The 27589-nt window shown below is 50.9% G+C and overlaps 10 protein-coding genes across 10 annotated transcripts; 4 read left to right on the plus strand and 6 right to left on the minus strand.

Moving 5' to 3' along the window:
- Window positions 1–713: 713 nt before the first annotated feature.
- N7482_003043 (Nucleoside-diphosphate-sugar epimerase) lies at window positions 714–1252 on the plus strand (the record flags this gene model as incomplete). The annotated part of the gene is made up of 2 exons (XM_056685168.1): window positions 714–890; window positions 953–1252. The coding sequence occupies 2 exons, from the start codon at window positions 714–716 to the stop codon at window positions 1250–1252; spliced, it is 477 nt and encodes a 158-aa protein (XP_056548774.1).
- An 899-nt stretch (window positions 1253–2151) lies between these two features.
- Window positions 2152–2520, minus strand: N7482_003044 (hydrophobin family protein; the record flags this gene model as incomplete). Its single annotated transcript, XM_056685169.1, has 2 exons — window positions 2152–2190; window positions 2248–2520. 2 exons carry the CDS (start codon window positions 2518–2520, stop codon window positions 2152–2154), a joined length of 312 nt encoding a protein of 103 aa, XP_056548775.1.
- Window positions 2521–3345: 825 nt separating this feature from the next.
- On the minus strand, window positions 3346–4443 carry N7482_003045 (Rag GTPase GTR1; the record flags this gene model as incomplete). The annotated part of the gene is made up of 2 exons (XM_056685170.1): window positions 3346–4168; window positions 4250–4443. 2 exons carry the CDS (start codon window positions 4441–4443, stop codon window positions 3346–3348), a joined length of 1017 nt encoding a protein of 338 aa, XP_056548776.1.
- A 1098-nt stretch (window positions 4444–5541) lies between these two features.
- Window positions 5542–7265, minus strand: N7482_003046 (URC4/urg3 family protein; the record flags this gene model as incomplete). Its single annotated transcript, XM_056685171.1, has 4 exons — window positions 5542–5625; window positions 5697–6292; window positions 6350–6839; window positions 6930–7265. 4 exons carry the CDS (start codon window positions 7263–7265, stop codon window positions 5542–5544), a joined length of 1506 nt encoding a protein of 501 aa, XP_056548777.1.
- Window positions 7266–13487: 6222 nt separating this feature from the next.
- Window positions 13488–14950, minus strand: N7482_003047 (questin oxidase family protein; the record flags this gene model as incomplete). Its single annotated transcript, XM_056685172.1, has 4 exons — window positions 13488–14293; window positions 14357–14484; window positions 14543–14697; window positions 14759–14950. 4 exons carry the CDS (start codon window positions 14948–14950, stop codon window positions 13488–13490), a joined length of 1281 nt encoding a protein of 426 aa, XP_056548778.1.
- A 1383-nt stretch (window positions 14951–16333) lies between these two features.
- On the plus strand, window positions 16334–17158 carry N7482_003048 (class I SAM-dependent methyltransferase; the record flags this gene model as incomplete). Its single annotated transcript, XM_056685173.1, has 1 exon — window positions 16334–17158. One exon carries the CDS (start codon window positions 16334–16336, stop codon window positions 17156–17158), a length of 825 nt encoding a protein of 274 aa, XP_056548779.1.
- Window positions 17159–18086: 928 nt separating this feature from the next.
- N7482_003049 (uncharacterized protein) lies at window positions 18087–18301 on the plus strand (the record flags this gene model as incomplete). Its single annotated transcript, XM_056685174.1, has 2 exons — window positions 18087–18200; window positions 18224–18301. 2 exons carry the CDS (start codon window positions 18087–18089, stop codon window positions 18299–18301), a joined length of 192 nt encoding a protein of 63 aa, XP_056548780.1.
- A 37-nt stretch (window positions 18302–18338) lies between these two features.
- N7482_003050 (MFS transporter) lies at window positions 18339–19793 on the plus strand (the record flags this gene model as incomplete). Its single annotated transcript, XM_056685175.1, has 4 exons — window positions 18339–18384; window positions 18455–19116; window positions 19167–19269; window positions 19324–19793. The coding sequence occupies 4 exons, from the start codon at window positions 18339–18341 to the stop codon at window positions 19791–19793; spliced, it is 1281 nt and encodes a 426-aa protein (XP_056548781.1).
- A 1031-nt stretch (window positions 19794–20824) lies between these two features.
- On the minus strand, window positions 20825–22412 carry N7482_003051 (putative clock controled protein (Ccg-8); the record flags this gene model as incomplete). Its single annotated transcript, XM_056685176.1, has 2 exons — window positions 20825–22044; window positions 22157–22412. 2 exons carry the CDS (start codon window positions 22410–22412, stop codon window positions 20825–20827), a joined length of 1476 nt encoding a protein of 491 aa, XP_056548782.1.
- Window positions 22413–23665: 1253 nt separating this feature from the next.
- N7482_003052 (RNA dependent RNA polymerase) lies at window positions 23666–27556 on the minus strand (the record flags this gene model as incomplete). Its single annotated transcript, XM_056685177.1, has 1 exon — window positions 23666–27556. One exon carries the CDS (start codon window positions 27554–27556, stop codon window positions 23666–23668), a length of 3891 nt encoding a protein of 1296 aa, XP_056548783.1.
- Window positions 27557–27589: the final 33 nt, after the last annotated feature.

A 27589-nucleotide genomic window follows, 5' to 3' on the forward strand; every position in this document is an offset into this window, starting at 1 on the left:
TGAATTATTTGTACAGCCCTTTCTTGCTTCCCTCTTCACCCTTTTCTCCCCCTTCTTACATCAAGGCTATATTTTGTGCTCCGTTGAGGCCGGCCGGTCCGATAGATAATTCAATCCCGACGTTCTTATTTCTCCTTTCTTTGTACCGTATTGGTGCGAATAGAATATAGCTCAATTCTGGTAGGGTCGCATTAGCGTTATTTGCAAACTTCGTTTGGTTCAGCTAGGTTCGTGCTCGGTGTAGAGTTCATCGCAATGGATGGTTGCTCTCTAGTGCTGGGGCGGTTTGAAGGGCAGATGAGCCACACCTTTTGCTATCGCAGGCAGTTGTGTTGCATCCGCTTGATAGACTTAACTTCGATGAACGTAACTTGTGATTGACTAATACGCGCTATTGACCTTGGACTAAGCTAGCGCATAAAACGGATAGCTCCAAAGGGGCCAAACCATGCTTCAGCCATACCATGCTTCAGCCAACCAGTGCCCTTCGCGATCTCCCAGCAGAGTCACAAATGAGTCACCCCTTGTCTATTGTGAAGTAGTTGCACTATCCGTCTTATCCTTTTCCGTACACTAGGGACAATTAATGCTCCGTTTCGGTCTAATAGGTGGTTGCACCTGTCTAATGCTGTACAGTAGAGTATATAATGTCACAAAATATTTCACCGGTCCAGGTAAATCATTCATTAACCGCGCCACTTGATTTGTACATTATGTCAAAACTAATCACAGTCTTTGGAGCCACTGGCAATCAAGGTGGCTCCGTTATTCGCACCATCATTGCTGATTTGGAATTGTCTAAAGATTTTCGAATTAGAGCGGTGACGCGAGATGTGAGCAAGCCGAAGATAAAAGCCTTGAGAGATCAAGGAGTGGATGTTATCCAAGAAGTCTGCTGCATAGTCCAGATAAGGCTATTTTATAGGACGAATCTCTCATAGCAATGATGTAGGGAGATATGTCATCTGTTGCGGACGTCATAAAGGCAGTTGACGGAGCTCATACTGTCTATGTAGTGACAAACTTTTGGAAATCAATGTCTGCAAAGCCGGAAATCTTGCAAGGAAAGAATGTCACCGACACTTGCAGGAAGGCTGGTGTCAAGGACCTGATCTTCTCGTCCCTGATCAATGCCTCGAAGGCCACCAGCGGACGGCTTGTCAACATCACTCATTTCGATGGCAAAGCAGAGGTAGAGGAGTACATTCGTGAAAGTGGTATACCGGCTAGCTTTGTCATGCCTGTAATATAGATGACTGAATTATTCTCATTGATTCGGAAGCAAGAAGATGGCTCGTTTGCTTTGACGATCCCCATTTCGCCCAAGGCTGTTGCACCATTCATTGATATCAGCAGTGATACAGGTGATAATACCCAATTTTCACAGCTTTCTTTCTGCATTACTGACTAGTCCAGGAAATTTTGTCCGGGCTGCTCTCCAGCACCTGCCTACGGAAGGTCCAAATGTCATTCACGCGGCTGGTAACTACTACAGCTTCGAACAAATTGCCTTTGATTTTGAATCTGTGACGGGAAAGCCGCTCAAGGTGGACACTGTTCTTGGAGATGTCTTAAAATCTTTTCTCTCTCCTTTTCTCCCACCGGATATGGTTGAAGAAGTCTATGAGAACCTGGTTTTGCTTGAGGAGCCTGGCTATTACGCCGGCGCCGATCTGACCGACAGTCTGAAGTTGTTATACGAGAAGCCTGTGACTGTAAAGGAGTTCATTGCACAAAATCAAGTACATTGGTATTAACAGGATTCCTCAATAAACAACATGTACACATTGGCCTGGTAAAGATGTCGATTTTTGTTTTAGGTATAGATACTTTTCGTGTAGGTTTCATACCCTCACAACTCCACATTCTGTTTATGTTTCATACTTGCTTTGAATGGGCTGAGCCACTAGAGACAGGTCTTTAGTCTTTACTACCTTGAATAGGTAAACGTAGTTCTTAGCGGAGCGAATCGCTTACAATAAGAATGTGGAGAATTACAACCAGCAATACCCAAAATTAACAGACTCGCTCAAGCGAAAGCTTATCCTGCACCTCCCATCCTCGAACAAGGTTAGAATCCATAGCATCCCGATGTTGCAGATAGTCTACTTGCTCACTTCGGTAAAGTGAAGTTACTCTATGTGTACGTATCTACAGGTCAAGAGGTGTGCAGCCGATGTCAACGACACCCTAGAGTACAGTTATTAGTAACAATGCTATTTTTAGAGAGTTTATTAGGCTGGTTACATTCTGCTCACTCTCGCCACAGCAAACAGCCTGCTGGGAGCACTGGCTTTTAATTGAATCGTCGGTATCATCAACGGGAACAGTGACTTCGTTGCACTGGCCGAGGAGATTCTGAAGGTCGACGTCGGAACCGAGTCCGGGGTCGGTCAACTGCTTCGCGGTCTCGGGGTCGCAGCAGAGGATGTTACCGTCGCCACAGGTGTCGCCCTGGCCCTTTGTGGAAACGGCAACGGCGACAGCGACGAAAGCGAGGATGATGGCCTTAATGAACATTTGGAAGGGCTGACAATGCGTTTGAAGGTGGAGAGAATGATAACGTTGGAAATGTGCTTGAGGATTTTGCACGAGGGACTGTAGTCGTTGATGATGATGGTTATGAGATGCTTCCAATTTACATGAGGAACGAGGGTATGTTATGTTTATATTCGTACCTAATAGCAAGGGGTAAGAGCTTTCACATTCCAAGTCTCATGGAATAGGCACAAGATCGACAGCTGATGTGAATCAGGGGCATTCCTACAGTGTATACTGTAGTCTATCTGTATTAAAGTATGGTGCAATGATTTCTCTGTCTGAGAACACGTTTCTAGCTGTCTGCTTTGGCTCGAGAAGTACTGGCTTTGTTCATCCCACCGTACAATATGAGATTACATTGTTTACACCGACTTATCGAAGATACATGGACACAGTTAAGGCCGGCGGGAAAATATCCTAAATAGAACTAATGCGACTGAGGTGGGCCTTGGGAAAGAAAGAGAGGTGGATTGGAGGTAAAAATAATTTTGAATATGACTGTACCACGATGTATCTCGATGAACTACAAGGTTTTCACCTGGGGTTACCGAGAAACAGCCAGCAATAAGATGTTGCAAAACGCAATAAGCAGGCTATCTCATCTATAGAGAAATCCAGGAATCGACGATAGAATTCATGCATTGTTCGTACCGCAACGCCGTATGGTAGGTATCAGCGCCCGTGAAAGTAAACCCTGACTTTTCTGCCAACAAAAGTAGTGAAAAAAGTCCCCAAAATTATGCCGGCTATACATGGCACAATATAACGCTCAAATCCAACTAATTCGATCAAGCAACGGATTTCTCATGCTTGAATGGCCACTCCATTCATCGTGGCATCCTCAGGGCCGTCCGGCGGTGGTAACGGGAACCCATCTGACCGGCCGGAGGCGGCTGCTTTTGAAAAGCCCTCGCGGGCGAGCATGGTGTTCAGGACGGCGCAGTTATACGCAGCCTCGCCTGGTGGAACGACGAGGAAGATGTACGTGTTATCGGTGAAGCGGCCAAGAAAGATGTTGAACTGGGGAGTTTTGGTGTGCATGACGACGAAGCCGGCGGAGGCAGGTGTTGTGAGGGTATTCCGGGCGGCGCAGTGCTTGAACGCTTTCATGATATTTGAGAGGCGCTCGTGGCGGTCATAGATAGGGTTGAGGTCGCCGACTTCCGAGGAGACGGATGTGACCGTTAGGAAGGTCGAGCGCTCGAAGAGGATCACTTCCTCGGCGTCGATCTTCTTTGCAAATGCGCTGAGGAACCGCTCGATAACGGTCAGGTTCGGAATGAGCTTGTGGACGATGCCCGCCCAGGCTTTGTATAGCGATTGATCCCAGATGCTACTGCCGAAGGTGTCGACGCGAAATTGTTCGGAGCGGGAGCGGATCAACGCTGAGCGTTCTTCGTAGATGCGTTGTCGGTGCTCGGCTTGGATCAGGTCCATTTTGTGCACGAGGCAGAAGACGTAGGCGTTAGGGCTAAATTCGCGGAGAGCTTCTATGATCGCACTGTAGGTGTCTAGGTCGCGGTCGACCTCGCGCGATTCAATGTCGAAGACGTAGATTAGGACCGCGACGTCGGAGAAGATGTTGCCGCGCTGGGAGGCGAGATAGGTTTCCATGAAGGCATCTTGTCTGGAAATAGGCAGGAAATTACACACGGTTAGCCGAGAAGTCGTTTTACATAACACCAAGTATGCGACACGGGCTACTCACCCTCCGCAGTCCCACAGGTTCAGAGTCAGGTTGCCCATAAACTTGACATGACTATGCTCGACATCAATCGTGGCACCGAGCCGGCGCACATCTTTGGCAACGTAGTTGCTAAAGATAATTGAGCGCATGGACGACTTGCCCGAGCCGCTCTTGCCCATGAGAAGGACCTTTCTCTTCTTCTTGCGAGCGTCCATGTTGGCGATCTGCTGGTACGGTGCTGAGCTCGGATGGTTGCCCCGCAAGAGCGGGGGCGAGGTCGGGTGCTTATGGGAGGCGACCAAGAGGCCGGGAGGGTGGATAAGGCTCAACGGAGATCTAGGGTGACCTGTGTGCTATTTTCAAGAAGTATCGGGCATGACTGGGTCTTATCCAAGAAATTGGGGGCGACTGATGAGGGAGGAGGAAATGTACCTCCAGCCTTCGAATGCGGAGTGAACGGATCAACCTCCGCCCGGTGAATATCACATGACCTGTTTTGACTGCGCCCGCAGGTACCTGCGTGGAGGCTAACAACCTTGAAAATACAGATCTGTTCAGTACATTAAACACTCTCCTCCCTCATCAAAGGCCGCGGGGCAAAATGAGCTTACTAGGTATGCAGCAAGAGTAGTGTTTAGAAGGACTCCTCTGTCTGAGCCAAGGGCTGCGTTGGAAGGCATCTGCAGTTGCTCTAGAATTATATGAGACTGAATGCGCAAATATGAAATGCTTCGCAAGCTACATGGAGGATCGCTAATATAATCATCGTATGATGGCACCAGCGAAATTGGCAAGTTTGTCACATAGCCGAGCCGGCGAGATGACGACATTGGCAAGGATGATGGGGAGGGTTGGTTGGAGGATAGCCTTCCCAGAGCAATCAACCATGCTTAACCCGATTGTCTCGAGTAAAATGCGGCTATGTAGAAAAATAGAAAGGAGGAATAGCTGTTGAAAAAGGAGCCAGAATAATCTATTCCCAAAGGAAATTCAAAAGGTGGTATCCGAAAAAGAGACGCAACCGCGTGCTGGTAACCAGCAACACCATGCATGCAAACGGCTTCATTCTGAAGAAAGAAAAAAGGAGAAGAATCCCGAAACCGCCGAGAAAATAACACAAGCAACGAGGAGGCCAGCCATGAGAGAAGAGTAATTTAGTAAAAGGTCATCGCGCAAGAAAGGCAAAAAGGTCGTCAACAATTCATAAGGTTAGGTAGAGACGAAGCACCAATCCCGAATAAAAATGAGAAGCATATCGTAGGATTGATGCCCGCCAGGTATCCAATCGTCTATTAGCTCGTGCGTATAGGGCATTAGAAGACCGTGCCGTCGGAACGAATCATAATGGGCGGCTCTTTGGTGTTTGGCCTGGAAACCTCGGCGATTTCACGGCCACCCTGTCCTCATCAGTTAGATGTGTCGTCATAGGAAGATATATATATGGGAGGGGTGAGAGAGTAAGACGAACCTTCCATGTTCCAGCCTCTAGCATCTGGGCCAGCGTCAGCTGTTCGTCCGAGCCGGCGAGTCCGAGTTGGATGTTCACCTCATCGAGTAAATCATCCAAGAAACCGACAGTCACCGCCCTCCACTCCACAATGACATCGTCATCTGTCGAGAACAAAGGAACGACCTCCATATTAGGCTGTCCCTTAATCTGCGCATTCTCCCTGAACGACTGGAGGCCACGCTCCATGTCATCATCTTTGAGGCTCAAAAGACCCATGTCGACAAGGAGACCGCCATTGCGATACTCGGGGAGACCCGTTAAGAGGTCGCTGCCGGCGAAGTGAATAGCCATCAGTCTCGACATGGGTACCATGATCGAGTAGCAAAGCCACTGGGTGAGTTTGTGGAAGGGCATAATACTCTCCCACGCCTGGGCGGGTGGGGATCGCGGGAGGTCTGAGCACCACCAGGCGTCGCCGATGGCCACGCCGTCGATTTGAGTCCGCGAGGACGGCCAGATAGAAGAGAAGCCGTCCATCAGGACGGACCAGAGAGTCGTGATTGGGATAATGGGTACGGAAGAGGCGAGTGTCGACGGGTGACAGAGCAGGTAATCTGTTCCGCATGAGCATTAGCGTGTGGATTGAGTCAACCCCATCATATCATCCCTACCTAGCATATTTCCCGGTCGTGCATCCACGCCGAAAAAGTCCTGGTGGTTGAGCGCTTCCGATAAGCGCACTAATAACCCCGTGCGCCCCTCAATCCCAGCGAGCGGGTTCTGGTCCGAATGTTGCATCCCCTTCGCCAACTTTTCGACCGTGACCTTCTTCAAGCCCGCCCCATCCACCTGGCAGGGTTCCGTAGGGTCGCTGCTGAAAAGGCCGGACTTGAACATCTCCAGGCTGGCGACGGCCAGGCCCTCGCTGCGCGAGTACACCTTGCCAGACTCCTTGGACTTGTACGACCATCTGGTGCCGGCGGCAGCGTCGAGCAGCACGGAGACTACAAACAAGTCGATTAGGCGGCGGGTGCGTTCTTGCGAGTCAATGCTACTGGGCCAAGACTGAAGGAGCTGGTTAATCCGTGGTCGGCCGCCGACGTCGAAGTGTTGCCAGCGGCCATGTGGGGGGATGTCTTGATAGTCGGGGGCATAGTCTCGCTGTACCGGGTCAGTGCATGCGCGAAAGAATAGAGTGACGTCCTTGGGGTTGTTTATTTTGGAGACGATGACGGTGGCTGGTTATTTTACCTTGATAATGGAGACGACATACTGAGCCGTAGCCTGGAACTTGCTCATATCGACGTCGAAGTGGTTCAGCTGGTTGCGCTTGGCCGTGTCGAGGACGATATTGGCGCGTTCGCGCACGGCGTGGATGCTGCGGAGATAGGCGGCTGGGTCCAACGCCGGGTCGGGCGGTTTCGCAATGGGCACTTCGGGGATGGAGGCCGGCAGGCCGCTGCCCTTGTATCCAGGCGATCGCAGCGAGGTGTTGGATGTGCGGGCGCTGTTGACAGAGACAAAGGACTCCCGCTCATCCCTGTCGCTCTGCACGGAGTTTTTGGAGTTGCGCTTGAAGAGGCCCATGGCCGCGGGTATGCTGTTTGTCTTGGGTCCGTCCGTTGGCCCTCGTAGTTCGCTGTCCTTAATTTAATCGATTTGCCTGTCCGAGCTGCTGGATTCCCCGCCCTGGGATTTCAAAGTGAAGACACGGTAATAAGGAGACGAGGGGAAGTGATCGAGTCGAGTCGCATGCGGTCTCGGGTTGGCGGGGGGTTGTCCTGGGGTTATTGAGTGGCGTTGTTTTGGGGTTGCTCAATGGGTCTGTATTCAACCCCCAAGGGAACGTCTCCAGGGTGTATTGGGAATGATATAATAAAATAATAACAATAATAAACCCAGGACCATAAAACAATAGTAGCGTTTTTTTTTTTTTCCAAAACTCCGAAATGATTCGGAGGGGCGGTCGGTGGCCGGACTCTTGACAATCTCCACGGTTTAGGGATCCATCCTCTAGCTCGTTAGCCCGTCCAGCCTTCAAGTGGGGGACGAGGATGGCCGAGAATTAATACTTTTAGTATAACAAAGGCGGAGCCGTTGAGCTATGGCAAATAGCGGCTTGTGAATGATTTGCCCAAAGTCAGCGCATTGACCAGTAAAAGCGATAGACTCAAGTAGAAGTAGAAATCAAAGTAGCAAGAGAAGACAAAAAGGGAGGTTGATACCCCTGAGACAAAAGAAGAAAAAGGTTAGCGGATGCGAGCCACCGCGATGCGACGGGGGTGGGGGAAGAACCGAGGAGAAATGAGGAGAGAGCAGAAGAGTAAAGTATCAGGTACAAGCCACTGAGAGCTTCCTGGGAGGATGCGACGGACGGGACTCGACAAAGGAGGTACCGGGTACAGCGTCCGACTGCTGGACGGACCGACTAACTTGGTAGCCGCTTCTTAGCTGCTCCTCAATGGCCGAGTTACGGTTTACACAACCCTGAAAGACGCGGAGGCACTAGGGGTCCGATTTTCCTGTCCGGAATTCTCTCTCGCGGCAATCGCTCGAGGGTTACAGGGTTTGCTCCTACCGAAGAAGGGAGTACGGGCCGCAGAGGTATACCGAATAGGTCTCCGCAAGAGTCATGGACGAACACGAAGATCGTCGGGAATGAGGTCAGAACCAGGTTCTCCGTCTAGGCCCCCGTCCAGGTTAGAAGGGTACGTGTATAGATCGCTAGCGCGGGTATTGATCAGGCCTTCCCGGAACGGGACCCGCCCTCCATAGTCTGGACCAAGAGCTCATTTTGGAGCTAGTTAGGTGCCGTGAGAAGATTCGACGATGGACGATGCACGATGCACGTCGTGCACGGACGGAATCACGGCGGCAATGCAGTGGACCACACCCAGGATGGGTGGGCAACCCGTCGGTCAGCCCACTAGAGCTGCTGTTTTCACTCGCCACGGCGTCAAGGGATTGTCCCTGACCCCTCTGTCCGTCCTAGGCTGTATGGAGGACTTCCCTCGGAGCCGAAGAAGTGCGGAGTGCTGGTCTTTGTTATGATTCCGGTTCATGTTCGTGGCGCGGCCCTTAAACCCGGATCTAGATCGCCGCGGTGCCCCGCGGTGAACCAGGGTAAGCAGGAGGTCAGGCTTCTGGTTATGGCTCACCGCGAGCGGGGGTTGGAGGCACGAAGGCTTTACTTGGGCAAGTGGAATAGTTTTAACTCGTGGGATTTTAACATGTCCCTGCACGCGACGAAGGATTCGTCGTCCGGCCACCTACGTGACCTCTCTTAACCAGAAGCGACCGAATGCACACCCCGCCTCTTACCCAACAGGGTAACTACTACGTGCAGTATAGTGTAGTATAGTACGCAAGACAGGGATCTAAAACTCACTCTTGTTTTCTTCCCCTGCTCTAGAATGTCGTTGCAAGCAGGTTAATGGTCCGATCTGGAGTGCAGTGTGCACCGTGCAGACCCTGTCGCGGGCGGAGGTATTCCCGAGTCAGCACTAGCATCGGTGGCTCGGCTGCAAGGGACGCCAATTCGCACGTCCGAACATTCAGCCAAGCGCAAACTGCTGTGGTATTGTACCAAAGAGTCAATACTTGTTCACAATCCATTTTGACACTACTTGGAGGTGCACCCGCACATAATGTCGAGCTATACCAGGGCTATCGCATTCGCGTCACTCGCTGTAGACCCGAGGGTCTACCTTCCCAGTCTCGCCTCCGCCAGACAATTACAGACTAGTTAGATTAACCCGGTCTAGATCGTGCGCCCGGCTCCAGGCGAGGCCCGTTAGCATAGTGGACAGTGCGGGAAATTCGCCGACGGATTGCGCTGTCTCTGCTGACGATCAACGCCTTCATCACACGGTCAGAGACCCAGTAGAATAGACAGCGGGAGGGGGGGAATAAAAATTAAAAATTAAAAATTAAATAAAAAAAATAAAAAATAAAAAATAAAAAATAAAAACACCAAGATAGCATACGCCGACTCCGAGAGGGTCTGTCTAATCTCCGTCGTGGCGGACACAACCCACATCGCACTCCCCGAGGACCATTCGCACCTCAGCGACTGGGCGAGGGCTCCAACCAAGGCGGGAAGCACGGGCCTGGCCACACTGTTGGGTGGTTTCAAGTTTCACGTTTAACCCCCCGTTAACGTTCGAGAATGCTGAACCTGTCATTTCCACTTAGAGGTCCCAATGTGGTGGCTAGTGTGTTTATAAGGTGCTTGGCTCCGAGTCCTTTATCGGCAAATAACAGACCCCGAGAGCACACATCATCGCGTAAAAGAGGGTTCGGCCCCTGTTCTGCCAGGGGCACACATGTTGGCGCACTGCGAAAAGGTCCACCAGGTGCAATCCGCTTTCCCATTCGTTTCCGCGCGACTCCTCTACCCGACTGTTCCGCTATCGTTTCCCACAAAGCGGAGAACTGAGTTTTTTCGTCCTCCCACCCAGAGCCGGGAACGCTCCATGCTGTGTTGGCAGCATATCCAGTAAGGAAAGTAGTAGTATGGTAGACGGAGCACGCCGTGTGAGATCAGAAACTGTTCGTGGCCGTACTTTTGCAAACCACAGACCCATCAGCTAACGTCTGCACCTGCTGTCTTCGCTGCCGCGCTAAATTGGAAGCATCTAGAGCACGGTCATGATAAACAAGCCAGCGTACCATAGCAACAACATACAAAATGATAGGGATCAACTGTGTCAGTGGCTACCCTGGCAATCCAGTGTGCCCCCCATTATGCCGGGCCGCTCGCACGGTTCGTCGGACCCAGACATCGCGACGGGGAGAACCGCCACGCCAACTCCACCCTTTCCATGGAAAGCATCCATGCTATTTGTGTTCGGCCCTCGTATTATCGATTAACTCCTGACAGCGTCAACCTTTTCCTCTCGTGGCAGCGACTCGGATTGCAGCTGTGCGAGCATCCGGCTTCCGGGGCGTCTTCTCGCTAACTCTATTCTAGGAAATTATGCGAGCGGCACGTTGGTTGCGCTAAATGGCGTTTTGACGACTGCTTAGTGGTAAGGTTATTTGGGGAAAGCGTGTAGATAGCTATTTACACTGATTGCCTGTGCTCACGAACCATGGGTGTAGATGAGAAAGGTTGGCGCTACCCTATATACTGGCGTTGTGAGGCGTGTTCAGTCGCGCACTAGGCCGGAGGGAGAATCTCAAGTAGACGACTACTGCGATCAGATCGCGAAGTGTGGCGCGGGTTGCGATATCTCGCTATGATTTTCTTCTTTTGTTCGACACCGGGTGAGTGGCGGGGAATGTAAATCCATAGATAGTTCAATGGGCTGAAAACGCGATCCTGATAAGTTAACTTTATTTTTTAGGCCCGTAACGTGCAGTGCACCACAACCTCTCTCGGAAGGGGTACGAAACAAGAATTTCCCTTGAAAAAGCTAAAATCAAATACTATGGTCGTGAAAGTGCTCGTGTGCCATTTTTTTCATGTGTCATAAATCCCGGGCTACAGAAAATGGAGATTTGTGCATCGCCTCTCTACCACGGGTAGCTTTTATCCGCACATTTGCAATCTATTTTGCCTCGGATTTTCTATTGTTTCCTTCAAAATACCTAGATTAATTTAAATTCAATCACTTTCTGTTCACCAAAGTCTTGCGAAGGTACTTCGATCTCTTCGGCCGATTATTCGGTAGACCGCGGTATATTACGAAATGTGATATCCAATGATGACCAACGAGTACATCTAAAGTAGAATCGAGACAGATAGCGTTGCTATGCTACTCTATCCGAGAGTGAATAATATAAAATAGCTTTCAAAACGGGCGTAGATTTGGATTCGAAGACAATGAAAGGATCCTCGGCGTATATTATTGTCGCAGATTCTGTTTGCATTTCTCTCCTTGGTAAGATTTACCTTGCCGATTGTTCGGCAGGACAGAGCGGAGATCCCCGGGCCAGAAGACGTGAGCGAGGGAAAAAACTGATTGAGCATGAAAGAGCCTTGGTCGGGATAGATATAAAAGTGCTGATATATATACTCCATATTCAGTGCCTAAGTAGCTACAAGATGAGAGATATATTGTGATAGAATAGCTAGTAATCTGGCAGGATTTCAACACAACAGAAATCCATCGAAATTTCTACCGATAGTGAATTAAAGACATGCCGTAAGCTATACTATATCTAATTCTCAAGACATCAAGTACTCGATTTCATTCGCTATGTTCGGTAGCCGGGATGGTGGGGTGGTGTGGGGGAACCTCCTGCTCCGTCTCTTTGTAAATGTCTTTTCGAATGTCTTTGACCCATCTTACTTGATGCCTTCCAGATAAACTTAGCGACCACTTGAGTGTAGTACCTAAAGCTCCTACAGAGAGATTTTCGAAGATTTCCTCACCTTTGAAGGTGCCACTGTATATATTCGATACCGTGCATTTTGTGAGGTGTAATAATAATACATCAAGAGGAATTGCCTTCTGTATTATTAATTCGAGCCGCCTAATATACAACTGGGCTTGTGGTTTAGTGGTATAATACTCCCTTAGCATGGGAGTGGTCCGGGGTTCGATTCCCCGCGAGTCCAGATCTTTTTGCCCGTCTAAATTCTTCCCTGGTCCGTAAAATTGGAAATGAAATTGGGGAGGGGATCGCTAAGTGCGATGATTGAAAGTGGATCAGGCCAGAATTAGTCATCAACTTTCGCAAATAGGCTCACTAGAAAATGTGGCCCGCCCCACTTATTCATACCCCCTTACCTCTGCATACCTTCTGCCTTCCTATATCTACCAGTTCTCCGACTGTAGATATCTGGCCCGCCCCTCTGCATCTATACACTGCTTACCAATCAATTTTGTCTGTCTCCAACCAACAGACGTCTGCCAGACGTCTACATGATGTCTTCCGAGCCAGCAACACCTACCTTCTCAAGGCATGTCGCGCCTACGAGCGCTATCGCCAGGACATGCCGAACAGAACAGTGACGATGCCCACCTACGAGACAGTGAGATTCCTTCCTCTAATCCTTTACTTTACCGCCTTCAGGAGGTCTGCTAACCGTCTGCTGGAAATCTAGGACGATGTTGGTGAGATCATTATCTACCCCGGCGAGGTCTTCTGTAGACAGCAAGATTGCACCAAATCTATGGTATGGTGTCTTATCTCTCTCACCTTACTGATATCAAGGCATTTGCTAGACGTCTGCTAAACTTTCACTCCCTTAGGTTCCGCTCAGCAGGTCTACCGCTCTCCGAACCCACCTCAGAGACTCCCATGGATTGCAAGTGGCCAAGCTAAAACATGGCAGTCTTAAGCCGGTCGATAAGCACAAAGCAATCGATTTTTTTAATGGCCTCTATCACAATCCCTCTACCTCTCTCTCTACCTCTGTCTCTACCTCTGTCCCTACCTCTGTCTCTACCTCGGGTTCTGGTGATACCGAGCCTGCGGTGCCTATGCACAGAGGACGCGTGGGTAGACCCCCTAAGCCTACGGTGCCTATGCAGAAAGGACGCGCGGGTAGACCCCCTAAGCCTAAGCCTACGGTGTCTATGCATAAAGGACGTGTCGGTCGTCCCCTTAAGTGTTCTCCAGAACTCTGACAGATATCTAAGAAACAAAAATGAATATTTTACCTCTGCTCCCTCTTCTTCTTCTCTTGCCATCTGCACAAACTTGTCATACTGGATGCTTAACTCAGTCTGTGCCATTTTTTTTTCTTTATAGAGGAACATGGGTATTGTCCAAAGAGATGCATTATGGCTTCAAAAATAAGTGATTGCACAAAACTATGGCGCAAAACAGACAAAGTAAATATTAGTTCCCTCAATCTCAGCGCTGAGTATAGATGTATCCGTCTCTGCTTGGAATGAAGCCTTCAACTCCAAGGCCGAACCCCTCCCATCCATCAAATTCGTCAACAAATTTGGCCGCTGCCTTGAGATAGAAATTGTCCTTGGTTCCATATGTCTTCTCAAATACTTTGGGTCCTCGAACAGCCTTGAAAAAATGCGCATCTTTGTACCACGTGTGTGTCAAGGCCTGGCTTACCACAAAATCCCAGTCACGACCGTCGAGCGACACGGAGTCAATCGAGTCGATAATATGAACATCGAACGTGGGCTTCAGCTGACAAATGTAAATCATAATCACAAACAAGGCATATTGCCTCAGAATGCAAGCATGTCTCTCCTTAGGGAGGAAATGCCAGAGAACGCGGACGGCATGAGCGACTGTCATAGTGTGCATCAGGAAGAAGTCGTATTTCAGCTCGCGGCTGCCTGTCCCAAAAGCCAGTAACATGGACACATCACAGCAATGTTCTAGTTGTTGGAGTGGGTCTGTTGCCTCCCACGCATTCCAATGTTCTAGAAGAACATCAAACCGTTTCTCTAGCAAGACGCCCATGTTTGTAATACCTGGATCGGTAAACAAACCATCCAATCGCTCATCATCATGGACCTTTTTGATCACGTCGGCCAGACTGGTCGTTTTAAATGTCGAGTTATCCGGGGGATAGTGGTCGAGAAGACCATGAAGCCCAAAGTACTCAGTACATCCTAGTGAAAGTGCCTCCGAGGCAACCGTTGAAGACTGGAGCTCCCAAGCATACGCAAGATGAATAAAAGGGTGACCGACTAAGTCACGGTCAGCAACTGATTGCAAAATCCAGGTCAATCCTCTGAGGATGGAAAACATACGACCACCCACAAAGCCATTGATGAGCGGCTCCTCATCTGTAAAAAGATACTTTTCAAGGACAGGTTTCCAATCGTTGTTGTGAGATCTTATCTCCTCGTCGAAAAATTTGACATACTCAACAGTATGCCTGTGGAACCTGTCAGCATGCATGTAGTTGGGTAGGAAGTGAAATACTCGGCACGCACGATTTTCGGTTCAAGAAGTCCCTCCATTTTGGCGGCGTAATGGAATCGCCCGGCATTTCTACATCGTCAGAATGGACCAAGCCCTTGATCTCGTGCTCGTATAGTTCGTCGAGTTGGTCAATGTTCGCCCCTAGGGCGTAAGCCGAGCCTAAAACCTATGTGCGCTGTTGTTAGATCTTTGCATGGCACATGTGAAGGGATCTGGCAGCTACTTACATGAGGCAAGTGATTGTGAAATATGAGTTTTGGATTGCGAAGAGGAGCAGTGGTAGCATGGCCTTCCTCGAGAAGTTCCTCCAACTTGTTTCCCTCTTCCGGGCTAACGCTGCCGTCTAGGATTGGCACAGGGTCCAATTCTTGAAGACAGGCTGCCGGACTAGGAAGACGAACGGAAGATTCACCTGTCATTGCTTGATTATTTTTTGAACTTATGACAACTCCTCGGTATGATAAAGGAATAAATTATGGAGAGAGGAACCTTCTTCTTACTGCGATTTAAATCATGAATAGCCCCTCGTTCATTCTTTGAGAGTGACGCAGTGTTTCACAAATACCGATAATCTGACCCCGGCTTCTGCATGACACGGCTGCACAGCATACCAAAGGATTCTTTGTGTCGGAAGTTCCTCAATCAGCACGAGGATGCCGGCATGACCAGTTTGTGGATCGAGAGGTTTAGCGCCGGCTTTTGGAGGTGCTGTCTGTCCGGCCACCGACGCATTGAAGGTTTGGTCTTCTTTGTACGGAATAAAAATAACGCCCGGTGATGGCTTTATGAATCGTTCAGAGTAATTATCCAGCTAAATGGTGAATTTACCTTAAAACCATCGTACACTCGCCGTTGACTGGGGTCTAGTCATGATAAATCAGTCAACGGGCGCGGTCCTTGCCGGTCCGACTAGGACTGGGCCTGCACCATTCCGAGCCATAGACCCACCTCTCAAAGTAGGGCGCCTAGAGGTGATCTGTGGCATTCTTTTCTTTCATGAAGACTCGATTGAGATTTACGATGGCTCAGAATGGCGCTAAACCATCTGGGTGTACACGATTGTTCTGCCTATGCTCTGTAGGTCATATGGCTGCAATCAACTACTACAGGAGCTCCCCCAAAGCTCACGAGTATAGCCTTGACCGCTAAGATCTGTTCCTCGAGCAGTTCGATGGAACGACCCATCGCCAGCGGCAGTTTCCACCTGTCAGCGCCTATAGAAATCTTACCTTTTCCTTTCTCAACTTCATAGGCGCGTGTCAACGATCTAGTCCATGGTTCAATATATCCAGACCGACCAACATGGGGCAGCCGAAAGGTTGGAAAAGCGAAAAGGTTTAGGGATGAAGGTACAAAACCCTGAAGAAAGGCCAGACAGTGTCATATCTTGCGGAACGGGGGCAGAAAGGCACGTAGGATGCATGAAGGCGCCCGGTGTGATATTGATTGAGGACTTCTATACAACGTGGGGCTTCCCGAATCATCTAAATTTGTGCATCACCGAACGGAGTCGACTTTAATGTCGGCGATACTACGACAAAAATCCTACATTATGTATCTAGCCTTCTTATTCTCAGGCCGACAGCTCTCACAAAAGATTACATCAGCTTATTTATCGCACGTAAGCGGGAAATACCCTAGGATTCTATACACTTGGGGTTTTCGCGTTGACCAATTGAAGTCCTTCTGGGCTGGGCCCCCGCACTCTTGGCCTGAACGCATACTTAAGTGCCGTGGCGTCAGCGAAGAATTTTGGTTTTCGGTCTACCTACATCAAATTGATTATTCTTTCTCATTACAAGATGGCTTCCATGGATAAAAATCCCCCGTCGCAGTATTTCACCTCACTCTCCCGCAACTATTCCCGCCAAACAGGCAATTCGACCCGTGCTATATTTGCCTCGTCTCTAGGGCTCATCGTACCGTCTATCACCTCGTCTTCAGTCGTCCATGACAACGCTGGCGGTGTTGGCACTGCCACTTCGGTCATCCTTGACAGTCTCGACCAGAATGAGCTTCCCGAAGTGTTGATCACCGACAATAACCCGGGCATGGTTGCCGCCGCGACTGATACATTCAAAGACATGAATACCAGGATCACAGCCACTGTGATGGACTCTCACGACCTCACCAGCATCCCAGATGCAAAGTTTACCCACTCCATTCTCAATTTCTCGGTGTTTCTCTTCCCAGATGCCCTTAAAGCACTTCGCGAGATCCATCGCACCCTTCAACCCGACGGGGTTGCCGCCCTGCTCACGTGGAAGCGATTCGGATTCGCGTCTGTTATACATGTCGCGCAGAGTCTCGTCCGCCCTGATCTACCTCCTATGCCTCTCCCCGGTTCGCATTTCTATAATGAAGGTGTTCTGGCCAAACTTGTTATTGAGGCCGGGTTTAACAAAGCAAGGGTGGAAGTGGTGCAGAAGGATACCGTACGGACGGGTGAGGACCTCGAAGGAATGAAGGAGTTTATGTTGGCCGATCTCTCGAATATGGCAACAAAAGATTGGACCCCCGAGGAAAAGAAAAGATGGCCTGCAGCTATCGAAGAGGCCATCGAGAGAGAGGTTCAGCAATATGGCGGCATTTGGTTTGAGGCTTGGATTGTAATTGCACAGAAGTAAACTTAGGTTCTATGAGTAAAACTTGGTCACGCTAACAGTTGGTGTTGGGTCTACGGCGTGATCCTTGCGACGACATTTTTTACCATGATATGCCGGGGGATTGCTTTATTCTGCACACTATGCCTGGGTTGAAAGCTGGATGCTCCGGTCAATCGGTATTCTTCTGGTTCGGTGTCTTCGGACAATTTTGCTGTTTCTGATCAAATTGGCCGGGCTGTTCTATATCGGTGATCTTGTTACTAGAAGTCGCCTTGATAGTCATTATCGGGAAGGAGAGTAACCCTCTCTGCACCCTAGCAAGCCAAGAGGAGAGACAGAGACGAAGGCCTGTAAGCAATCAACGAGGAAGGTCACGGGATCTTTCATCACTTCCTCGTTAATTATAAGAAGAATTATGGCCTTTACATAAAAATTCCCTAGCTTGCCTTGATGTATTCTTTGTAGAATACCTCTGGTATGCTATGGCGCGACGATCTTAAGCTCAACATTCGGCGTGTCTTTTATCATTGATAATGCCACCGATCTCAGCCCCAAGATCAAAACAGCTACTTAGTAGTAAGGATGACGGTGGACAATTGCCAGCAAGCTTGCAGCATGCCTGAATCCAGGAGCACGCATCCACATCCTATCATCACACAAGTTGACCAATCATACCATCTCGGTAGCTAGGAAGTCCCCTTACGGGCTTCTCGCAAACAACCAAAACAAGCAAACATGTTGGGCAAATAGAAATATTCCATTAAGCTATGGATTTTATTATCCAGGGTTCGTGGTTTGTGGCTACCTACATGGATAATTAGTTTAGTTACCGGCAGGCTTGAATGCCCCCGGTTTAAGAAGGGCAATCTTCCTGGTCCCTTCATGGTGACGAATAAATTCTGTACGAATTGAGCGTTCTTGGAAGATTGTCCTGAATCCACAGTCAGAAATGATTTGGAAAACGCCTGTTCCACTTAAATTTAGTGAAAGGCGACCATGGCTTTTATCCATGAGATCTTCTCAGGCCTTCATTGTTGTGACAGTTTCGATATCAATGTTTACAGTGAGTAGTGAATTACCTCGCAGTCGACACCGAGTACTCAAGCGAATTTCATGACAGGATTTATTTCTATACGCAATGGTACGAAAGCCATCTTGAAATAGCTTGTTTCCTTCTGATAGGGTCCAGATTGTTCCCGTCATGCCAACAACCCTAGTGTCGCGAGCGGGTGTCCAGTTCAAAGACCGTATGTCGGGACTCGATCCCTCTGTCCAGAAATGACTGACTTGACCTGACCTCATTTTCTGATGCTTTAGTGGAGTACTGGAACAGTGCTCTCCTGATATCCATGGCCGCCTCCGCTCTCGTGTGTAGTCCAGTTTTTGGCTACTTGGTCGACCTCTCTGGGACTCGTCAAGGGCCGTACCTCTTTGGCCTCATACTTCTCTCCGCATCCATGGCTATATTTACAGTAGCGCATTCCGTGTTGTGGTACACAATCGCAAGGGCCCTTCAAGGTGCAGCGACTGCAATGGTTACAGTGACCGGCCTTGCAATCGTGACTGACTCGGTGGACAAACGCAACCTTGGACAGATGATTGGGTACATTGGCACCGCGATGACACTGGGCTTTGTATCTGGACCACTTTTGGGTGGGATTGTTTTTAAGACCGGAGGATTCTATGCTGTCTTTGGTATGGCGTTTGGGATTCTGACCCTCGACTTCTTTCTGCGACTGGCTGTTGTGGAAAAACAAGTTGCGGCTCGATGGTTGAATGAGACGGAACGTCCCTTGATGGCTGGCAGTCCTGTCGGTGGACAGGCACACTACGAGACGGAGCTCAGCAGAAACGCAACTGTCAAGCATCCCACATCGAAAGGGACATTTGCACTCTTCAAGCTGCTAGGACAACCCCGTATTCTCATAAGTCTGTGGGCGGTGATTGTCAGCAACATCATAGTATCTGCCTTTGATGCGGTGAGACATTGCGTTTCAACTCGGAGGTCCCCTTTTCTAATGGCGTTCAGACCCTTACCATTTTTGTTCAAAAGCTATTCCACTGGGAAGTCCTTGGAGCCGGCTTGATATTCCTTCCAGGGGCCTCGGCAGCTGTTTTACAGCCCTTCTTTGGTACGTCGATCTGGTGCGAGGTCGAATGGCGGAACTGACATCAGCCCCGTTGAGGATACCTCTCCGATCGCCTTGGCTCGAGAATTATTGCATTCACCAGCTTCGCCCTGTTATCCCCGACTCTCATCTGTCTCCGTTTTGTCAACCAAGATACCACCCTCCACATAGCAATCCTCTGCCTCATCCTGGCCAGCGTAGGGATGTGTGTGGACCTGAGCGAGCCGGCTATCATGGTTGAGATCCAGCGTGCTTTGGATGATATGGAGGCCAACGAACCCGGCGTGTTTGGAGATAAAGGCGCAATTGCCCAGGCCTTCAGTCTTCAGAGTATGGCGCACTTTGGCGGACTTGCTATAGGGCCGATGGTGGGTGGATTTGTCTCATTCCACTTTGGTTGGAATGTTATGACTCTTGTCTTGGGTCTTCTTGCGCTGGTTACGGCCGTACCTATGCTTTGGCTCAGTAGCGTGGTGGAGGAGGGGCGTAACCGAGATGCAGAGAGACAGCCCTTACTGACAACTTGATTCTGGGTCGGTCTAGTCATCTGTCAAGGCCAGACTATGTGGAAATTTGTTCCCGGGCTTCTTGTGTGACAAGAGCATGTATGCCAAGGTCACTTTTCTGATGGCATACTGCACAGCGCCGCTCATCAAGTATAGCCTCGAACTGTTAATGCACGGTTTAGACACACTCTACAATATTTACATGAGGAAAACTCAACTTCACTTTTGAGTGGACGAGATCGATGAAATCACCTGCGCCCAATCTGTCAGCCATAATAGGAATTCTGACTGGTTGTAATTTAGGCTACTTGTTCACAGATATTTCCATTCATATCCCAAAGCGAACCAAGTTTCATAAAATTGCGAATCGAACCGACGGGCAGCGGTCATCAATTGGAGCACAGATGCTACAGCTGAGGTGACAGCCAGCCACCACTTCGGCAAGGCTGCGCCGCTCTCATCACGCTGCATGCTCAAGATTGGCGGTTGAAGTCCTGATTTTAGACCCCCTTCCCGCACTTTCATAATTGGGGTGACTAGCCATACGCATTTCGCCTATCCTAGAGAAATAGGACCTAAAGTACTAGCCTCGTCGGTCCTGGCAATAGGCTATGTCGACGCCTCACGTTCAGCTCGAGCCCCACATAGTTCAGGCCGGTTCGCGCCATGTCATACACTTTATTTGGGGAGCATCAACCATGGGAGCGCCAATTGTGAAAGTCGGGGTATATCACGGTGAATTCATCTAGCCTAAATGAACAGAAATGGAAAGTTCAAAAGACCAAGCACCGCGCGATCGAGCTCAATTGCAAAATAGCCAGAATACACAGAGGAGATATAAAGGCGAGCCAAGAAAGATACCGCAGGACGACATCAAAGTTAACTCCCCAATCAGACAGTTGACAAGAAAGAAAGAGTGGATAGAAACAGACCGGGATATCAATCATGAAGAAAAATCAACGCAATGAAGTAGATAGGAACGCACATATAAGATGAAAAATATAAATGAAAGACCGAAAGGCATTTCAACTTGTTGGCATCTCAGATCAAGATTATGCCTTCTCCGTTCCAGTCATCTGCACATCCTCCTGGGGCGCAGACTCCGTGACAATTGGCTCTTTGATATCCATGCCATACGATGGGGCGTCCGGCAGGGCGGCAGGGTGGTCTTCTTTCTCTGCATCCGGCGCGGCTTTGTTTCCGGGGCGCTTGCGCCCTAGACGTTCACACCAGTGCTCAGCACTGACGAGGGTGTCATTGACGACACCGCTGACCTGACCCAAAATGTCCAAGCCTTCGTTGGCAAGGACCAAGATTCGGTGGGCGCCGACTGTCGCATCTGAGGAGGCGGCTGGCGAGTCGGGGGGCGGTTGGGATGTGCTTGCCATCTGGAATCGGTGGGGGAGAGAAGTAAGATGCCGTCGAACCAGGTGTCGAGCGTTCTCTGGGAGGGCACCTCCGGCGTACTTGGAAACGACGTCCACAACTTGCTTCAACGTTGAGAGGACGTCTGCCTTGACGGCTTGGATGCGCTGGGTCAGGAGGGATGCGCTCTCCGCGCGCTCGCCGCTCTCTAGATCGGTTTGTGACTGTCGCCTGTGGTTCTCCCATTCCGTCATGACAGTCTGGAGGGCTACAATGGCTCTGCCCAGACGTCCATTCGCCCAGCGCAACCATGTCAAACAATATTGCAAACTGCGCAGCGACTCTTCACTCATTGCCACGCCCAGTCCAGATGTGGAGATAACCAGTCGGCTCTGCCAGGTAGGCGAGGTCTGTCGGCCGGGCTTTTCCTCATAGCCGGGAGACCGCATCTCGTCGTACGGCGGGAGTGTCTCCGCCATCGACAGATCAGACGGACTACGAGTCCGCGCCGGGGCCATGGAATCCTCCGATGTCTTCTCAGCGTCCACGGCCTGCGGTGTAGCCTCACCATTCACCTTGCGACGCTTACTGGCGTGGTTCGAGTCGGCCCCAGATTCTCGCCGTTGCAGCGCCCAGCGCAAACCACTCTCCACGCCAGTCTTGCGGCCAACAGTTCCCACGGTATTAGCGACCGGTGAGCCAATGTTGCGCTCGATAAACTCGGCTCCGGACTTGAAGCGCGCCGAGTACGATTTGGACGTAGTATATGCCGAGACGGACCCGTTGATGGCGGAAGAGATGAGCGGGTGGGAAGAAGTGAGGAGCGACAACAGCGGCTCTGGCTGCGACGGCTCTGGCGATGTTGCCGGGAGCGTTTGTCGCGATGTTCGAGGGGATTGACCGAAATCTGATGGATGAAGAATCATTAGCCCAGTCCTCCTTTCTGGCGCCGAGGCTGTTCCGCGCCAGCAGCATCGACGGCATCTGTTTTTAGTCGTGATCGCAGAAGCTCGACATACCGGAGCGAAGGCCTTCGAGGGCTTGTGCCGCCTCGAGGTCGTCCATGGAAAGTACACTAGCGGCTCGACGGGAACGATCCTCAGCGTTGGTGGTATCAAGGTCCATCACGGTGGGATGGGCATTATGTAGGGCTTGCGGGTACGGTGCAGGCGGAGGAGCAGCCGTTGCAGCGGGTGCCGGACAAGATGAGCTGGCGGGAGAGTTCGCAGAAGGTGCAGTGGCGATGGGGCCAGAAGGTTTGTCGGGGGCCTCCATGGCGGGTCCTTCGTCGCCTGTCGCCTGTCGCCCGTTGAGTCGAAAGGGAAGGTGCGATGATGCGCTTTCACGTGAAGAGCGCCCGTTTCATCTGGCTTAAGTAAGCGGGTGGCACCTTCACATGCTGTCCCAACAGAAACTGACTTTGCCCAAGCCGACAACTTGAAGCTTTCGGGTTGCGCTGTTGTTCGGCTTCGCTGGTTGGACGATGCTTACGGAGTGTCCGTGTACCCAGCATCGCGTGAATAGATCCGCCGATTCCTACTTGTCCGAGGGTGGCGGTCGCCGCACTGCATACTATACATGAACACCCCTCTTTTGTCTTATGCATCTCCCCTCCTGATACCCCGGTCCCTAGCCGTGTTTCATTTTATCCAACACGAACTATAGCCTACCCCAGCATAGTTTTCCCCGTGGAGAACAAATGCATCTGCACCCCAAGGGGCGATGCCTGTTGATCCCTCGGAGGACTGCCCCGTTGCGTCACATGCCCGCCGTGGGAGAGATGGATAGATACGGAGTAGTCGAAGCCATCTCCATTTGCCGGAATATCTTCCCGAGAATTATCTATCGACATATCTATCAGACGCTAGAGTGCAATAGTACAGTCTATCATGAACAGAGGATGCCCAGCCTCGGGCGAGAGCGAAGAACGGAGTGCGAGTTCGTAAGCCCGGCATTTGCATAATGCCAGCCCTCTGTTTCGCCGGGGCCGAGCGCGCCACCGCTATGGATTGGGGGGAGCAATCAACTGCCCACCGACGCGAGATACGTCCCGGCATGTGAAGTGGGGGCCCCTTTTAGCAGTGCCCTTTTGGGGCCTAGTTGCAGGGTCTGCTCCACGGCTAATCTTTCATTCAGACTGGGCTGGTTCGAAACATGGAGTTAGCGCATTTAGCCAGTTCCTTCTGCTACCACCAAGCTTCTGCCACGATTGGTGGAATAGATACGATCGCATGCTCTTCCAACATTGTGACTAGGGCGCAGTTCGGTTCAAGGCACATACCTTCCTCGCCACAAAGAACCGAAATCCTGCACCGATCAGTGGCTAGACGGAGAGGCTCATGCTAAACGTTTTAAAATAGGGAGGTGGTAACTATTTTTGGGTGCTGGGTATCTAATTGGGTATGCTGATATGTCTAAATGCTCGACAGCGTGTCTCCCAAAGATCACTTCCCATTAGAACCGGGAAAGAAAATCCAAAGCAGAAGAACGCATGGGTAATAATACGCTGGCTAAGAATCTGGACAGCTTCACTCCACAGACATTCCATCGTGCCATTCGTCGTAGTACTTAGCGTCCTGCCTCCACATAAGTGCTTCGAGAATTGCGTCTTCACCTTCAAACTCGTCCGCCTCGGTCTCGGCATGGTTGACGGATATGTCACCAGCGGTGAGGCGGGATGCCAGCTTCTGGTTGACTCGCAAGCAAGCCACAATCTCATTTGTGATGGTGCGTGATGGCAGTGTAGAAGCCTTCAATTCGCACAGTGTGTCGCCAAACGCGTGAAAAGGGAAGAAAGAATTTCGGTACTGGCGGTACGCACATGAAGCAAGCAGACACCGCCATGCAGAACGGCTGTTGCGCCATGTGTGGACAAGAGGGTGAGACCCGGACTCTGGCGGAGATAGAGCCCTAGCGCCTTCGGCGACCCGGCGAATGCGCACTGAGTATGGGATCCCGTCGTTTTTCATGGTTGACCAAGTACGGTGTAACTTCTGGATGGCGCGGGTGACATCGTGCAGAACGATATCGAGATTTCCACCCGCCTTCTTGTCAACCTTGGCAGCTTCCCCGGCCTCGTTCCAAGGACGAATGAGATCCTCGTCTATGCCGTCCTCGGATATGGTTTCAGGAAATCTTGTCTCGAGTTCGGTTAGAATATTGTGTCGTTCGGTGTCGAGAATCTTGAACTTGAGGTAATCGATCATGTTCTCCAATTTGGGTTTGCGGTCGGGCTCCCGGTATGCGGGAGGAGCTTGTCCATGTGGACTGAGCTTTTTGCGATACGCCTGCCAGGCTTGCTCCGACATGTGCACACCACCTTTGCGCCCGTCAACGAGATGGCTCAGCAGACAGGCCAGCTCTGTTGCTTTTGGACCATCGAGGGATTCGTGGTAGGCAATTCTCTCATGTTCCAATGTGCATCGTCCAAGATTCGATGCGGTAAGATTGAACTCGAAGGCACCTCGCAAAAATTCCTCGGTAGAGTGCACGGTGGACATGGGTATTGCATGTTTAGTTAGACCAAAGTGATCATATGGGAGCGCTTCTGTTGGCGGGGTGGAATTGTGGAAGCTCTGAACGATATTTGGATCCCAGCAGACCCAGGGCATGTCCCCATCGTAGTCACCGCCGGAGAGCATATCGGCCAGCGGGTGGTCGCCTTTCGTCGGGAAAACGATGACATCTTTGAAGTGGCGGAGCTCGGTTTTCCAAACCGCCCGACGGCGTTGGATATCGGAAGGGACGTGAGCGGGGAGTCTGCCAACTAGAACATCCATGTCGTCGAGCAGGTTATCTTCAAACTGCCCATCGGGGTCCTTCCAGTTCTTAGAGAATCCGAAGTGGATTTCATCCGGTTCGAGAACTTCATATGGGTCCGCGATACAGAAGGCATACGTCGAGAGCGGCACCTGGATGCGAAGCTCCTCGACGTGGCGGTCAAGCAAGGATCTCAAGAAATAACGGAGCCGTTTGCGAAGAGGGTAGAATGTTTGTGGAGCAAAGCCTGCCTCGGACAGGCGAATGATAAATTCCGCATCGTTAGCCACCCACTCATCTAGCTGCCGGGCTTTGTTGGTAATGTCTCCGCCAGAGGGCCTGAGCTCTTGGAGCAAAGCACGGCAAGCAACGTTGCTGTTGCGGTCCAGCACATCCGCAAGGGCTTCGAACGGGGCACGAATGCTCTTCCGAGTGAGCTCAGCGATATAATCCCGAGCATTTCCTCCATGTGCCAGGATAGCCAAGAGCTGGATGTTCAAAGTGACCGGTTTCAATTGCTTGGACCATTTGACGACCTCGAAGGTCAATTGCTCTGCATCAAACGGCTCGCTCCAATCCTGGGGGTGCGGATGAATCTTCAATTGCGTATCGGATATCTGGATCCAGATATTGTTTCCATCGCCTTCATTGAAGCTGTGAATGGAAGATCTATGCCGATCAACCATCCAAAGTCCTTTGGCCCCCGCAATACGGCCTTGGAAAGTGCTGGGGGTGGCGCCGGTGATCCCAAGCTGATCAGAGATGGCATTTGCCAAGCCTCGGGACATCAGCGCGCAGCCATCGTTCATTTGAATTTTCCGCGAAGGGTCATCTCTCAGGCGGAGAATCTGAGAAGGTCGAAGAGCGACAGAAGCAGTCGTCTTGGACAAACCCAGAGAGATCCGCTGGAATAGCTTACAATTGCTCTGGTTTGCATTTTCTGCAGACGGCATGTGCCACTCAAGCAGATCTTCCACGGTCATTGGAGTATGTGAATCACTCTTTTGGTGCGGAGGCGCAATGGGGGACATTTCCAGGGGTTTCTGATCAAAATCGACACCGTCCACGGCGAAGAAGTCGATGCGAAAGCGACGATCTCTTCTTTCTTTTCCCTTGGACTTTACCTCCTCCACGAAGAACGGTCGCCAGACCCGTCCCAAACATCGGTGGTTATGACGCGTCAACCAGAAAGCAATACTTTCGCGAAGCACCGTTGGATGATCGAGGAATTGGAGATACTTGGGCGGCCGAGCGGGCGCCGGGATAGTAAGAGACAAGAACCTATCCGATCCGAATCTTCGATGGAAACGGCATGTCTTGTCTACCTGGAGAGGACCGAAGTTCAATTTCAGAATTCCAGGCTCGGATTCGCTGCACCATGCAAGATCACCGTTCATTATAACCACCTCGGAAGGCCTTTCTGTTTTAAAGTCGCCCACGGCAGCATTCCAAGCATTAGCTGGAGAACGTTGTGGAACAGGGCGCTCGCAGCGCTGGGTATGGTCATTGGTGACCCATTGCCAGAATGAGTCCTGCGTCGCAAAGGGCACTTTTTTCCCGGTGAACAGTGTCTTGAGAGGAACATTCCACGCCCGTCCAATCCGTTCCAGCTCGTAGCGGAAGCGCAATGGGATGTTCTCACTAAGTGTCTGCTCAAACGAGAACGGACCATATCGAAGGAGATTGTCGACAATCCATTCCCGAGTCGCCTTCTCTTCGTTGGGGGGTTTCCCATTCGTCATAGCATGATCTTCCATGCTCCCGTCCATGTCCTGCTCCATCCAGCCCACGACGGAGTCTGTATAGGTCGACTGTGTCGCAAGCGGCTCAGTCACATCTGTCGTGGTGGTGTCAAAAGAACGATCCATGCGAGACGAAAAGATCGACGACACGGACGTCGTCGTCATGAAGCTAGTGTTATGTCCATCCATGGTGGTTGGCACTGCATCAGAACCCTTGAGAGGGTCATCGCGAGGGGTAGACTGGTGAGCAGTCAACCTCTCGAGAAAGCTCGATGGTGGTTTCAATGTGTCCCATCTACTGTTCGGGGCCACACCCTCAGCCAAGTGCAGGCCATTCCTTTCATCCTGGTGAGCGGAGACTTGCAGCTTTGTCAAGTCGAGCCCGGGCGATGGGGCGGGCCGGTTGGCTTTAGTGGGCGAGTTGGGCGCGGTGTAGAATTCACCATCCTCCCCCTCAGACAATCTTCGCTTCCTCGGCGAAACCGACTGGGCGGATTGATCAGCAAAACTCTGCGATATCCGTCCGTTCACTCTCCCCCCATCCACCCCCGAGATCTCGCGCTCCACTAGGCTCAGCAGGTATTCCAGTCGCCGGTTCCGCTCCGCGTCACTCAAAATGACCGGCTCTTTGCTGTGTCTTCCGTGGTTGCGCCTCCAGTCGACCTGTGCTCCCTGCGGCAGGGTATGCCCATCGACCCATTCGGCGAACCCATGGATCAAGCGATCGAGGCCGACTCTGCGCCGGTAGTACAGCTTCTTGATACCCTTATAAGCGCGCCAGCGCGGAGAATTGTGGATTTGCAACGCTGAAGGTGAGGAATTCGTCGGGGTGGGAATTTCAAGGCCGAATTGGCGATTCAAGTTGTCGATGAAAGAGCCGACATTCTCGCGGGGGCGCTGAGGGGTGGCTGGAAACATGTCGGTCGGCGAAGAGGATGCCGGCGGGGATCT

This window comes from Penicillium canariense (genome assembly GCF_028826845.1).
Source record: "Penicillium canariense strain IBT 26290 chromosome Unknown utg000001l_segment0_segment0, whole genome shotgun sequence".
NCBI classification, from domain to species: domain Eukaryota; kingdom Fungi; phylum Ascomycota; class Eurotiomycetes; order Eurotiales; family Aspergillaceae; genus Penicillium; species Penicillium canariense.